The sequence below is a fragment of the Aotus nancymaae genome, unplaced genomic scaffold, assembly GCF_030222135.1.
Source record: "Aotus nancymaae isolate 86718 unplaced genomic scaffold, 86718_ANA_hifiasm-v0.15.2.pri h1tg000003l, whole genome shotgun sequence".
Lineage (NCBI taxonomy): Eukaryota > Metazoa > Chordata > Mammalia > Primates > Aotidae > Aotus > Aotus nancymaae.
In genome coordinates this window covers 66,171,933-66,187,361 of record NW_026988414.1, presented here as the reverse complement: position 1 = coordinate 66,187,361, position 15,429 = coordinate 66,171,933, and the positions used below count along the sequence as shown (strand labels likewise).

At 43.4% G+C, this 15,429-nt stretch overlaps 1 protein-coding gene across 1 annotated transcript in view; it reads right to left on the bottom strand.

The window, feature by feature from the left end:
- IQCH (IQ motif containing H) overlaps nucleotides 1-15,429 on the bottom strand; it is a 280,207-nt gene that overhangs the window by 21,039 nt on the left and 243,739 nt on the right. The window contains exons 15-16 of the mRNA XM_064381963.1: nucleotides 14,452-14,622; nucleotides 3,773-3,895 (exon numbers count right to left, since the gene is read on the bottom strand). Of these exons, the coding sequence (XP_064238033.1) occupies nucleotides 3,773-3,895; nucleotides 14,452-14,622 (294 nt within the window). The remainder of the gene's footprint in view (nucleotides 1-3,772; nucleotides 3,896-14,451; nucleotides 14,623-15,429) is intronic.

Genomic DNA, 15,429 nt, shown 5'->3' with positions numbered 1-15,429 from the left:
TAAGGTAGAGATAGTCATAGGGGCTAGGAAGAGAAGTCTGTGTTTCTCCAGCTGAGGAATATCTAAGAGGTACCTAGAGGGGATAGCTTATTGGAAATGGATTCTAGAATTCTTCTTGGACTGGGTTAATAATTTTTTAGAAATAGATATAGAGACAGTTAGTGGGAAATAGAGATAGTTAGTGGAAAACAGTCCTTAGGAGGGAAAAAGGTTTATATAGTGGCCACCTTGTGTAAGATGAAGAATCATGCTTGACTTTGTAGATAATTATGGGTTCAAATGTCAGTTCCACAAAATTCCTGGCTGTATAACCCTGGGAAAGTGCTTAAAATCTTTAATTCTAAAGTCTTCACTGTAATATGGTAGAAATAACACCTTCTTGGCCAGGTGCGGTGACTCACGCCTGTAATCCCAGCGCTTTGGGAGGCTGAGGCGGGCAGATCACGAGGTCAAGAGATTGAGACCATCCTGGCCAACATGGTGAATCTCCGTCTCTACTAAAAATACAAAAATTAGCCAGGCGTGGTGGCGTGTGCCTGTAGTCCCAGCTAGTCGGGAGGCTGAGGCAGAAGAATCACTTGAACCCAGGAGGTGGAGATTTCAGTGAGCCAAGATCATGCCACTGCATTCCGGCCTGGTGACAGAGCGAGACACCGTCTTAAAACAACAACAACAACAACAAAAGACCTTCTTATAGGACAGGCATGAAGAATAAATGAGATAATGAAGTAAAGTGCTCAGTTTAGAGGCCAGTACACAGTAGGCACTCCATAAATGCTGGTTTACCACTTACCACCCTGCTACCCAAGAAAAGGCAATTAAGACAGCAAGTGAAGAGTCCTGACTAGGAAGGGATCCCAGGGTCTGAAAAGATGAAAACTAATTTCAGTAAAAATAAAGCAAGGATACTGCTGGAGAATTTCCAGAAAGTTCAAGTAGTCATGTGACTCCTTCTCACCTTGGATTTTTGTGACTCGACTTCTTCCCTCTTTTCTTGTGCTTCTGCTTGCTACCTGTTCCTTTTCTTTCTGATTATCCCCTCCTCCTCTTTTAGTGGATTATTTCCGTCTCTGGATTTTCTCCTCTCCCTTTTCTTCTGTTATCTTTTCCTTCTTTGCATTGTTTCATCACTCTGTTGCCCCAATCTATATTCTTCTCTCTCATTTTATCTTTCATCTTTTTTTAAGTTGCTGTGCATGGGTGACCTGGAGGTGAGTCCATGAGACTCTGCTGGAAGTGTCGTCAGTGTCCCTCTGTCTGCCTTTTCTGTAGCTGTCTTCAGGCAGCTCCCTGACCCTCAGTGGAGGCCTTTCCTCTGCGCCATCCACCTGCTTCCCCTACAAAAATCTGCTCTTAGAAATAGATCTGATCAGCTCAGAGACAAAGGAGTAAATAACTTATAAAATTTGGTGCTTTACTTTCCCCAAGGGCACTTGAACTTCGGTCAAATACCAAGTCTTAAGCCCCCAAAATAAATCTCTAATAATAATTTCAGGCAATAGAAAGTGATGAAGCACTTCTTTGGGGAGTGAGGGCAGGAGACTGTCCCTGCCAAATATGCCTTTTAATAGAGCTTGTTCTACTTTGATATTTTAGAATAAAATAAAATAAATAGATTCAGATAAAGCTAGAGTTAGATTTAGCCACCTTCTGGTATGTGGAAGTGTTTCGGTCTAATCAGTTTGGGGCTAAAAACTATTTAATTCCAAAGGGATTGTGTGTAGCAGATGCAACAATTAATTTCAGGTAAATCAGTTCAGTCTGGCTTCTTCATTCTCTCTTTATTTTATCAATTTTAATGTAATTTGCAAGGGGATCCAAGCTCCACTTTATGTGTCTGCAAACAGCACGAATCCATCTAACCAAAGGGTCTCTTGTGCCCTGACAGTGCATGGCAGCCTGCTGGGGATTGCCAAGTGGTCAGTCAGACCATTTTCTTTACTCTTGGCCTCGTGCTGAAGGTCTGCATGACCTTAATATTTTAAGAACGTATAAAAATATTTGATCCCTGAAAATTATACTGGTCCCAAGTATAAAGAATATAAGTTAATAAATGTAGAGTTGAATATCTACAAATCAAAACACTTGATTGACTGGTTACTACTCAATTTTTTTTTTTTTTTTTGAGATGAAGTCTCGCTCTTGTCCCCCAGGCTGGAGTGCAATGGTGCAATCTCAGCTCACTGCAACCTCTGCCTCCTGGGTTCAAGATATTCTCCTGCCTCAGCCTCCCAAGTAGTTCGTGTTAGAGGCATGTACCACCACGCCTGGCTAATTTTTGTATTTTTAGCAGAGACAGGGTTTCACCATGTTGGCCAAGCTGGTCTCGAACTCCTGACCTCAGGCAATGCACCAGCCTCAGGCTCCCAAAGTGCTGGGATTACAGATGTGAGCCATCATGCCTGGCCTACTCAATTCTTATTATATATACCTTGTATTTAATGTGGGAGGTGAATATATTTTAAGATGTTTGATGTGCTATGAAGTGGGTTTTCCATAAGTAAGAGTGTACGGGGTTACTCAGGGTCTTAGAATGGCCCCGAGTGTGAGAGACTTGAAAATCTGAATCAAAGTGGAAAACATGAAACTATTTCTCCAGAGTAACATGAGTTTCTAGGCACAAAACGGAGGTTCTGTTTTTGGCAGGAGATTTTGCATTGCCCTTGCCCCTAGTCAGCTACATCAGGATAAAGCAGCTACGCAAGGGACCCCAGTATCATTAGCAATAGACCAAAACTTGTTTTTCTTTTTGAGATGGAGCCTCGCTCTTGCTGCCCAGGCTGGCGTATGCTCACCACAACCTCCGCCTCCTGAGTTCAAGTGATTTTTCTTCCTCAGCCTCCCAAGTAGCTGGGATTACAGGCATGTGCCACCACACCTGGCTAATTTTTTATTTTTAGTAGAGACAGGGTTTCTCCATGTTGGTCAGTCTGGTCTTGAACTCCCGACCTTACATGATCTGCCTGCTTCGGACTCCCAAAGTGCTGGGATCACAGGCGTGAGCCACTGTTTCCGGCCCGGAAATGGTTTATATCAGCACTGCCTTCAGAAATAAATGATCATACATAGGTAGGTAGATGCTATGGACTGAATTGTGTCCGAACCACCAAGTGACTGTATTGGAGATAGGGCCTCTAAGGAAGTGATTAAGGTTAAGTGAGGTTGTAGGCGTGATGCTCTGATTGACAGAACTGGTACCTTGTAAAAAAAGACAACAGATCTTTCTCTCTCTCCACTCTGTGAGGACACAGCAAAGAGGCAGCCATTTACAAGCAAGGAAGCAGACTGTCACCAGGAACCAAATCTGCTAGTGCCTTGTTCTTGGATTTACCGGTTGCCAGACAGTGAGGAAATACATTTCTGTGGTTCAAGCCATTTAGTTTGTGCTGTTTTGTTATGGCAGCCCCAGCAGACTAAGACAGAGGCTATGCATTGATAAGCGGGTTTGGGTGGGATCAGGAAGCTCAGGGCCTGCTTCAGGATCAGGAGGGGGTCCCCAAAATGCCTCCTAGATCTGGAGAGCTGCATGGCTTTTGCTTTGCCAAGGTGGGCATGTAAGACTGGGGACGAAGTAGAGCTTTCCAGGACTAAGTGCTACTCTCTGTGGAGTCGCGTATCTGCTCTTCCCCAAGCAGCAATCAGCCTTCCTCTACAGACACGTCAAACTCATATTTAAAGAACAGCTATTTGAAGAGGTACCACATTATTAGCTACCTAGATCACCCACAGGCATGTCTTTGGTCTACCCCTGGCCAACAGTAACCCTTCATACCTCAAGATCATAGCCAATCCCATGGGCTCTACAGATCTGGAGAAAAACGTAGTGGAAAACCAGTGAGAGATTGCTGTGTCTTAGCTGGGTGGTCATCACTGCATAGCGACTGGTTGCCAGCGTCTGGAAAGGAGCACAACTGAATGTTAAACAGATATTTAAATAAACTTTTAATTTTGGAATACTTGTAGATCAACAGGAAAATTGCAAAGATAATTGTGAGAGTTCCCACACCCACTTCTCCTATCGTTACCATCTTACATTGCTGTGGTACATTTGTTACAACTAAGGGAATATATGCTACATTACTTTTTTTTTTTTTTTTTGAGACAGGATCTCACTCTGTCACTCGGGCTGTAGTGCAGCGGTGTGATCTGGGCTCACTGCAACATCTGCCTCCTGGGCTCAAATGATCCTCCTGCTTCAGCCTCCCAAGTAGCTGGGACTACAGGTGTGTGCCACCAAACCTGGCTAATTTTATTTTTTGTAGAGACAGGGTCTCACTATGTTGCCCAGCTAGTCCTGAACTCCTCAGCTCAAGCAATCTGCCAGACTCAGCTGAGATTACAGGCATGAGCCACCGTACCTGGTCCTATAGTACTATTAATGTAAATCCATACTTTACGCAGATTTCATTAGTTTTTCCCTAATTCCTTTTTTCTGTTTCAGGATCCCATCTAAGATACCACACCATGACTAGCTGTCACATCTCCATAGGTTTCTCTGGGCTGTCACAACTTCTCAGACTTTCCCTGTGTTTGATGATCTGAACAGTTCTGAATAGTAACAGGCAGGCGTTTTGTGAAATCTCTCTCAATTTCAGTTTGTCTGATGTTTTTCTCCTGATTAGGCTGTAGTAATGTGTTTTTGAGAGGAAGACCACATGGGCAATCTGCCATTTTCCTCACCTTACATCAAGGGTACATGGTATCAATCTGACTTATCACTGATGATGTTAACCTTTATCACCTGGCTACAGTGGCGTTTGAAAGCTGTGAAAAAGCTTTACAAGTTTCTCTGCTGTAAAGGCATTTTCCCTCTCTTCCCATAATTTAAACTTTGGCAGCAAGTAAGTCACTGAGCATGGGCCACCTCACATTAGAATTTTGATACTGCTTTCTTTCCTTGGGGAAACTGCTCTTCTTTATCTTGCTTGCCTATCAGTGAAAGCCATGCCAAAGAGATCGGTGATAGCAGGTTCAAAATGCTGTCATTATGTATTTCTTAAAAACATTTAAAATGTAGTATGTACCAGATGAAGTATTGGATCCTGGCAGTTTTCTAGCATGGTCTTTGTGAGATGTGATATTTGCCTTAGTCAATCAGCCGTTTTTCTCTTTGGATAGCTGGACATTTGGAGAACATGGAGCATATAGGGCAAAGGCCAATGTTAGGGCCTAGAAGATAAAGGTGCCTGGACTGGTTCTTCAACTGGGGTGATGCACAGTTGCTGGGCAACCAGGTACCTGAACTTGTGCAGTGACTTGGAACAGGAGTAGGAAAAGGTGGTGCCGCTGGTCTGGAGCTGCCATAAGGACGTAGCGGCCTCACATACATTATAATCAGACCTCAGCCTCACCTCCTGTCTCTGAGACAATACAGGGAATTGGGGTGGACTGAGTTCCCTGTAGAGAATACACATCCTCTCCTCTCCTGCGTCTCTCTCTCCCTCTACACACACACACACACACACACAAACACACACACACACACACTCACTCAGATTTCATGGTCACATTTGGTGACATGCTCCCCCCACACGTGATGTCTTTTTCTTCAACATTTACATCAAATCCTGTGTCCGACGGTCAAGTCATCAGCACCGCTAGTTAAGGCTGCTCCATCCTACATGCAAGTCAAGTCCACATGTACAGATGTGTTAGGCCCCCACAGGCTAAGCCTCTTGAGTTGCACACCCTCACTAGTAGCGTCCCATTTGTAGCCACTGGGATTTTTCTAAGAACGAAGAATTGATTTGACCCTCATATGCCTCACAACTGTACACTGTCACCCCGACCTATCATGAGTTGTTCCCCTGGCCTTCTCCCTTCTATGACTGGGAGTTTTCTGAGGGCAGGTGGTGTTTGGTTTCTGAATCTCCAGTTTGGGCATGATACCAGCACAGAACAGGCACTCGGTGTTTATTAAATAAAAGAGAATGAATAAACGAAACAGATTAGGTGGATAGCTCTCTTCCCTCTGACTTAAGAGACTCTTCAAAGGATGTAATTCAAGAAAGAAACTGCCCATTGATAAATGCTTTGGGGCAAAAGCAGGTGATTATTACAAGGCACAGGGGACAGTCACACCATCCTTAGAGAAGGATAACTCCAGGCAGTTGCTCCAGGTCTTGCCTGCTAGAGGACAGCATGGCTCAGGTGGACTAAGCAGGAATAATTGGTGGGGTAACAAGAACAGGCTTGGAGAAGTTCTGGCCCAGCTGGCTAGTCTGTGTGGATGGGCATGGCCACCAGACCTACTCCCTCTGCCATACCAGGCTGGCCATGCTCTCACCTTCACAGTGAAAGGCCCAGAAGCATGGGCTTTTGCACATGGAAGTGAACTGTAAACACTGTCAAATTCCATTGTGGTTACTGAGCATGTAATTGCATGGTAATTGCCATGAATTCACAAGATAATTCCAAGGTTATTTTTGTCTTCTAAACTTGTCTTATGCTGCCATAGTATATAAACAAGAAAAACCAAGACCAGGCCCCAGCCAGCAAGAGAGATAGGCAGGCAGGCATGTGGTAGCACAATCCAGCAATGCTATGTATCTTGGCTCCAAAGCATAGCAATAGAGCTCACTGTCCAGTAGTACAGGATTACTAGACAACACATAAGGGTGGCTACCCTGAGGCTTCTTCCTCACTATAGATGCAGAGTGCAACTCCCCCTCCTCCCAGCTTGGGGCTTATGACCCATAAAGAATCTGAAAGAAGAGCCAGGATATTTGGTACATGTCTCCCAACCTTCTTTTCCATAACCATCATCATCCTAGTCCAGACCTTTATTGTCCGGCGAGTTAGAGGTGAGAATACAAGCAGAATTCTGTAGTGGGAAGGTTATATGGAGTGAGAAAGAAGTTCAAAACCTGATGAGGCCACTTACTATGTGTATTGTCTTGAATAGATCATTGAACTTTGTCGTCTGATGATTAAATAAGCATCTACTGCAGTGCCTGGAGCTGGAACCTGATAAATGGTAGCTACTTTGTTTTTTCTTTTTTTTGAGATGGAGTCTCTCTCTGTCACCAGGCTGGAGTGCAGTGGTGCGATCCCGGCTCACTGCAACCTCTGCCACCTGGGTTCAAGTGATTCTGCTGCCTCAGCCTCCAGAGTAGCTGGGACTACAGGCATGCACCATCACACCTGGCTAATTTTTGTATTTTTAGTAGAGATGGGGTTTTACCACGTTGGCCAGGCTGGTCTCAAACTCCTGACTTCATGATCCTCCCACCTTGGCCTCCCAAAGTGCTGGGATTACAGGCATGAGCCACCATGCCTGGCCAAGATACACCTACTTTTTAGAAGACTTAACCGACTGCACAGTTTCTCAGGAAAAAACTATCAGTCACCTAGGGTTGTCTTACATCCAGCCAGACAGCACAAGTGAATAGCATGGGAGTACTGAGATAAGGATTAGATGAGAATGTAAAGACCTTGGAGTAGTGTCTGGCACATAGTAAGCTCTCAATAAACATTAGCAATTATTTTCACATATTAAATTAAGCTTCAAAAATAAGGTCAATTATTTAAATTTGAAATTGACCAACTAACCAAGAAGGTTTTTCATCAGAAAGTGACTTGAATCAGAAGACCTGGGCTTTTCTGTGTACTACTTTTATGACTTGGGCAGCTCACTTAACCTTGCTTAGCCTCAGTTTCCTATTCTGTAAAATGGATATAATAATCCTTGACATCAATTTCTCGGGGTTATCATGAGGATCATATAAGCTCATGTATATTTAAACTATAAAGCACTATATAAATAGAAGACATCATTATTAAAAGGTTGATTTGTGTAAACTAGTCTCTTCTGATGCTGTACAATTCATGTAGGTTTGACAAGGATGAACAAAGAAATCATGATTTGGGAATACCTACTGAAATTAAAAATGCTTATGTCCTTTGAGCCAACAATTCCACTTTGTGCTGTGTATTCTAAGATACACCTGAAACATGAAAAATTTTATATATATATGTGTGTGTGTATATATATATATATATACAGTTATTCACTGCAGCACTGTAATGAGAAAAAATAGGAAACAAGCCAAAAATCTACCAATGGGGGAAGGGTAAATAAATTATGGCACATCCATGCAATAGAATAATATGTAGTTGTAAAAAAGAATACTGCTCAGGTGTCTGAATCCGAAAAAAAAAGAAATGAGAACGTTCTTAATGAACTGTTACAGAAAGCTCTTCAAAGAAAAAAGTGAGATTCAGAACAGTACGTATTATAGACTACATTTTGGGTATAAAAGGGGGAAAAGGATCACCTGTATTTACTTGTACATGTAAAAAGATGCTCTGAAAGGATATACAGACACAGAATGGTGGTTACCTTTGTAGGGTGAGAGGGGAATCTGATCAATGGGAAGGAGATTTGTCAATGTGTGACTGTTTCCACCTTTTGCCTTTTGAACCATATGAATATATTATGTACTTCCAAAAATTAAATGAGAACCCTATTAAACTTGATTTTTAAGACAAGAGTTAAATATGCATATTTCATGCTTATTTTTAGTGTGTGAACTGTTTAGTTTTTAAAAAACATAGTCAAACTTTTCTACATGGTTCATGATGCAAGTGACATGCTCTTTTCCATGCTCTGTGTTATTTGCTTGGAAATCTATACTATGTATAGGAAATCATGTCCAGCTACATGTCCTTTTTAAAATCTAAGACTCCTCTATGAACTTCTTATCCATTCAGTGCTTCTGAGTGAGACTCAGAAGGTGAGGCTGAGCTCAGGGCAGACGAGAAGACAATGGATAATGACAATATTCCTGGAGACAACTTCGTCACACAGGGAAATACATCCTCCTTTGGAAGAAGAGTTTCTCTACGGCATCAACAAGGGACTTCTTCAGGGATGAGCACAAGCTCCAGCTGGGGCTGGATCACTGATCTTCTGCTGATGCAAGGCAGGTTGGAAAGCACGACAGTTAAACACAGGCTGAGGTTAAATCTTGGCTTCCCTGCTGACCTTTAAGAAATTGCTTAGCATCTCTTAATCTTGTCTTCCTATGTAAAGATGAGCATAGTAACTGCACCTGCCTAATATATTGGACTGCAAAAAGATTCATGGAAAGCACTTAGTAAAGTACTTCGGGTGGAGTAAAGGCTCCATGTCCTTTGATAAACTGGAGTGCTTTGCTACTCACCCTTATATCCTCTGTGCTCAGTAGAGTGCCGGGCACAAAATAGGCGTTGGGTAAATATCTGCAGAATTTACTTCTAGTCGATGCTTGCTGAAAGTAGCACCTGATGGCTAAGGTAATGGCTGATGAGAACTTAGGATATGACCTGTTACAATATTACTCCTTTCTTTCTTTCTTTCTTTTTTTTTTTTTTTTGAGATGAAATCTTGCTCTGTTGCCCAGGCTGAAGTGCAATGGAAATCTCAGCTCACTGCAACCTCTGCCACCGGGGTTCAAGTGATTCCCCTGCTTCAGCTTCCTGAGTAGCTGGAACTATGGGCACACATCATCATGCTCGGCTAATTTTTTTTGTATTTTAGTAGAGATTGGGTTTCACCATGTCGGCCAAGATGGTCTCAATCTCCTGACCTCGTGATCTGCCCACCTCAGCCTCCCAAAGTGCTGGGATTACAGGTGTGAGCCACCAAGATTCTGCAGCCGGGTGCAGTGGCTCATGCCTGTAATCTTAGCACTTTGGGAGGCCGAGGTGGGTGGATCACCTGAGGTCAGGAGTTCCAGACCAGCCTGATCAACATGGAGAAATCCTATCTCTACTAAAAATACAAAATTAGCTGGGCGTGGTGGCATGTGCCTGTAATCCCAGCTACTTGGGAGGCTGAGGCAGGAGAATCATTTGAACCCGGGAGGCAGAGGTTGTAGTGAGCCGAGATCATGCCATTGCACTCCAGCCTGGGCAACAAGAACAAAAACTCCGTCTAAAAAAAAAAGATTCTGCAAGAAAAAGATCTTTTATCTTAAGTCTGTAGTACAGAGAAATGGGCCTTCCTGTGTCCCCATACAGGAGATGTCCCCACTTCAGCTGTCCACAACACATGAGGCTATACCTGGGCCAGGCTCTCTATAGGCCCTGGAAAATCAAATCCCCCAAGTGACCCTGGGGATCATTTAGCCCTCCCTTATTTTACAAATGAGGAAACTGAGGCCAGAAGCGATTATCAGAACTCGTGATCCTTCACTCCCAGACCAGTGTTCTTCACTCCAAATTTCCACTGGCCACATTTGGAATTATTGGGAATTTCAGAGGTTAGGCTTTTCTAGTAAAACAGGAGGAAAAAAAGAAGACAAAATATTCTTGGTAGAAGTCTAGTCTTATTAAACTACCTTTCTAAATCACAATCTAACAAGAATGCTTCAAGCTAAATAAAGGAAGCTCAAAATACTCCTTTTCACTGGAGAATATAATTTTGCTTCAGCCACAATTTAAATTGATTTAGTTCTGAGCACCAGCACTTGAAGTGTGGAACATATTCTATTTTCGCCATGATACTTGTTTTGACAGTGATGCATTTCAGTTGACATAGTTGAAATCCTTATGTAATAAATCTCTGCCTGAAAATTAATCATGTTTATAATATTCTGAGAATTAATAACACCCATTGCTCAAATCATTAACTTAAAAAAGGAGCTTCCAAAATCTGTTCTCGGCAGTAAGGGACCACAAATAAATGAATGTTTGATAAAATAACCCAAGTAGCAGTTTAACAAGCGTAAACTTGAATGTGGCTGCAATAACACAGAACTATTGTTTAAGGGTTGGCAGAGGCTGATGAGGTTCTTATTTCAGTTACGAAGCAGGCATCCACATGCATAATGAACTGCTCTCTGAATTATTAATGTGTTGCTTATTTAGCCTCATCTGTCTAGAAGATAATGTATCCTAACTCTAATGAGTGATTGGTTTTGTACATAATTACAGTAGCAGCAGTAGCAGGGAAATGTGTGCCTTCAAAGAAGGAGTTCTAAAAATAAAGTCATCACATAAACTCTGTTGTTGTTGCATTCTATCAAAATCAAACCCGAAGCATTTGAGAATTTATAATAAATTACGGAAGACAGAATCATTATTAACATCATAATTTAACACAAAAGATTTTACTTAATCATTCATTACAGATCATATGCTGCTAAAATGTGTATAAATGACTTGGGTTGTGTGAAGATGTTTGCAGAGATGTTACCTTTTGGACAGTCACCAACCGTGGTCTTCCAGAAAGAGAGAGGAAGAGTAAAAACTGACAGAAGAGGGTAACAATGGATGCAGTTTGGACAGAACGTTAATTGAAAGTTAAAACACTGTTAGGCGATTCCTTTTCATTTCTAAAACATGCACGTCTGGGATGATTTATCAGGCCTTGTTCACACACGTTCAAGTGGTTCTTTGTGGAGGTCAGTGAATCAGAAACCCATTCACCTGGTCTAAGTGGGTCTGAGTGACACTTCTGCCACCTGTTTCTGAGATGAGACAACAGCTCTTCTGAGAGTCCAGGAAGGTGTTTACTTCCTCCTATACAGCATATTATTAAAGAAAAGGGCCCACACTGGAAGCATTTTATAGGCACTAGTTCTGAATGCGCTCTCATTATCAGTGTGGTTTCATCTGTGCATTTTCTTTTTCTTCAGTCTTCAAAAGGGGTTTATGATCACTGCCTGATCATAAACTTGAAGGCATCATAGTCTGTTCACCCTTGTTCAGGAGGCTTTGATTTGCTTGTGAATTGTGCTGTGTGTGCCTGTGCACATACTTCTTTTTTAAAAAATTGCTGATCATGTGTGTACACATGCACAGGAGGATGTGTGCACAACACAGGCACAGTGGCTCAAGGCTGGGAACATCTGTTTATATCTTTCTAAAACTAAAAGTGTGTTAAACCTACATAGCTTTTCTCCAGTGATTGAAGAGGTATTTGCCTTATTGAAGATCATAATGCCTTCCTTTTGTGCACAGGCAGTTTCTAAAAGTGTTTAAGACTTGATCACAGGACAGTGTTGCCTATAGCTCGGAATGAAACCCATAGGCCACATGTGGAAAATGGGACAGTGCTTCTCACTCAAAGCACAAGTTCTGCTGATAGCCTTCTGAAGCAACATACTTAAAAGCTGCAATAAATTGTCTTTGGAAATTTGTGCTGAATACCATTTTGCTTCCAGCTTTTTAGATTTATTTTATTTATTTATTTATTTTTTTTGAGACAGAGTCTCACTCTGTCACCCAGGCTGGAGGGCAATGACATGATCATGACTCACTACAGCCTCAACCTCCAGGGCTCAAGTGATCCACCTGCCTCAGCCTCCCCAGTAGCTAGGATTATAGGCATGCATCACCAAGCCCAGGTAATTTTTATATTTTTGTAGAGACAGAGTTTTGCCATGTTCCCTAGGCTGCTCTCAAACTCCTAGGCTCAAATGATCTTCCCACCTCGGCCTGATTACAGGGGTGGGATTACAGGGGTGCTGGGATTACGGGGTGAGTCACCATGCCTGACCCCCAGCTTCTTGCAGAAATGACAGAGAGTTAGGTTCACTGGCCAGAAGGGCTCAAGCGTCACTGCTGTCTCTCCCTCTAGTATTGAACATAGGGTCTCGCACGTCCCTCGGGTTAAGATGGAGGCCACAGGTGGAGTTGGAGCTGAAAGCCTCTTAGCAAGGTCCTGGTCATAATTAAAAGAGGTCTGTTTCTCCTCTCCAGCCCAATTCTGCTTCATTTCTTACAAGAAACGAGATCAAGGGGATTCCTATGAGCAAGGTTCTTCCTGGTACCTCACTGGATGAGAAGGGGAAGAAGGAGGCTGCCTGAGCATTCCCCCAACAAGACATCAAGTGCTCTGCTTATCGTGACAGCAGAGATCCTGGGAAGAGTCAAAGATTATTCAAATCCAGAGATGTCTCCTGGACCCAAAGGGGTTCATCAGAGAGGCAGGAGACCACTTGGAAAAGGCATCTCTGGGACACTTGTGTTGGGTCTCTTTAATCACCAGAGTTTCTTTTATCTGTTTGACATAGTTGGATTTCAAGTAGAGCTTCGTTTGCAAAACAAAAACAAAAACAAAAACAAAAAACAGCATGAAGCCCACTGTTCTAAGAGAAGGCCAAAGAAACCCTCTGGCAGCTGTGAGAGCAGTGTGGCCAGAGAGTCCTCAACACACCCTTGCACAAAGGGCATCTGGTCCCCTTGACCTTTGTTCTCTCTCTCCATGATCAACCTAGCCTGTTCAACCAAGCACCCACTGTCCCCACAGGTCTATGCCCTTTGTTACTCAGGGTGCTGAGGTTGGTAACCTGCAGCCAGCCCCAGGACTCTGGCCCCAGCCCTGTCACTGATGGTGCTAGCAATGAGAAGGGAGGCGGTAGCTGTGGGAAGAGGCAGATCATGATGGGGCTCCTTAAGCAAGCTGAGAAGTGGGATTTTCCTGAAGATCACAGGAGTCCACTGAAATCACACACAGGGGAACAACACACTCAGACTGGTTTTTCACCTTGCCACCTTGACTGCTCTGTTTAGGCTGAAGGGACAGGCAGGGGCAGGGAATCTTAATGAGAAGGAATACAGGTGTGAGATGGCAAAAGCTGAAACTAAGACACTATCTTTGTGGAGAGAGGAGGGGTCAGGTTAGTGGCATCTTAGCAGTTAGACTCAACACGACCTGCTTGCTGAGGGGATGTGGGACTGGGGGTTATCTTATCAGCCTCTGGCTTGACCCACTAACAGGAAGTACAGGAAGAATGATGAATGCAATGCAGTTTTGGAGGATTGGTTTTTTTTTTTTGAGACGTAGTCTCTCTCTGTCACTCAGGCTGGAGTGCAGTCGGGTGATCTCTCTCAGCTCACTGCAACCTCCACCTCCTGGGTTGAAGTGACTCTCCTGCCTCAGCCTCCCAAGTAGCTGGGTGTACAGGTGCATGCCACCACGCCCAGCTAATTTTTTTTTTTTTTGGTTTTTTTTTAGTAGAGACGGGGTTTCACCATGTTGGCTAGGATGGTCTCCATCCTTTGACCTTGTGATCCACCTGCCTCAGCCTCCCAAAGTCCTGGGATTACAGGCATGAGCCACTGCGCCCAGCCAACTCTGAGGATTCTAAGCAGAGATGTTCCATAGGATTTTGGACCCATGAATCTGAAGCTCACAAAAGAGAGTGGGACTAGAAAAATATGGGTTTTGTGAGAAACAGCTGGTAGCGGAGGCAATGGGTGTAGGTGTACCTGCCCAGGGAAAGGAGAAGGGAGCCCCACGTTCTTTCGCACTTCCACAGACTGCAGCTTCTTTCGGAATGCCTTCTCCTTTTCCTCTGGCCAATGCGTTCAGATTCCCAGACCCCACTCAGACAGGTCCAGTGACTTGCCTGAGGCCCTTTCTTCTTCCTGTACTTAAAGAGCCTGGCTCCTAGACAGAGCTCAGGCAGTGGCACTGAGTGTTGCTGAACCGAGAACCTTCAGGAAGCATCTCTTGCTTACCGGCACTGACAGCGCACTAATGCGGTTGTTTTTCTTCTTTTCCTTTGGAACGAAGCGGGGCACTTCCAGGGTGTTCAAACTGCAATCCAGATGGCCGTTTGTCAGGTATAAGGTGAGCTGAGTCAGGGCCAGCTGGTCACTATATGAGAGGTTAAGGCCCGTTGCCCACACCTGATTAAAACAGGAGACATAGAAGTGAGGTGAGGGTGAGATCAGCAAATAGTAGCGAAGGCTCCAACTCTGCCTAACTAGACCAAACCACATCAGACTAAGTGAAACCAGTGGCCACATGTCTTAATTGATAGATGTTTTCACTTCTGTTTCTACATTGTGCAACTGGAAAATGGAGTCTGATTCTAGTCAGAAGATTTGAGGTTCTTGCAGGAAGTTACAGAAATACTTGGCCAAGACAATCCGACAGAGATGCTGAGTCTCAAAAAGCTGGTGTTGACTTTGATTTTTCTGCCCATGGCCTGCAGGTCAGTGCAGGTGGTCAGTGCCAGGTTTTCTACTGAGAAAATGCGGCTGGATGGAAGCTTCAGAGAGTGGGAAACTACAGTAGAGCAGAAAGAGGGGAAAAGAGTGATGAATATGAGAAAGGGCAGTTTGCCCTCATTTTGGAAAAAGCAGTGACAGCCCCTCTGGGAAACTCAAGATGATATTTAAGGGAAACTTATGGTTGGCCTCTAAGTCTTAGGTCTACCCCCATTTTCTCATAAGAGTGCAGGGTAATCTTATTTTACCAATCCTACAACCTCACAGCATTCTTAATTGTCAATTGGTAATAACACCTTATCCCACCTGTATCACAGTGTTATTAGAAGAATAGTATGATGTAATAAAAATAAAAATAAAAATGCTTTAAAAAATAGACGTTAGTTACAAGTTAATGTTAACTGCTAGGTAACTGAGTAATGTCCATTAATTCCTTTGACAAATATTTACTGAGCATCTACTATGTGCTAAACTGGCAATGAT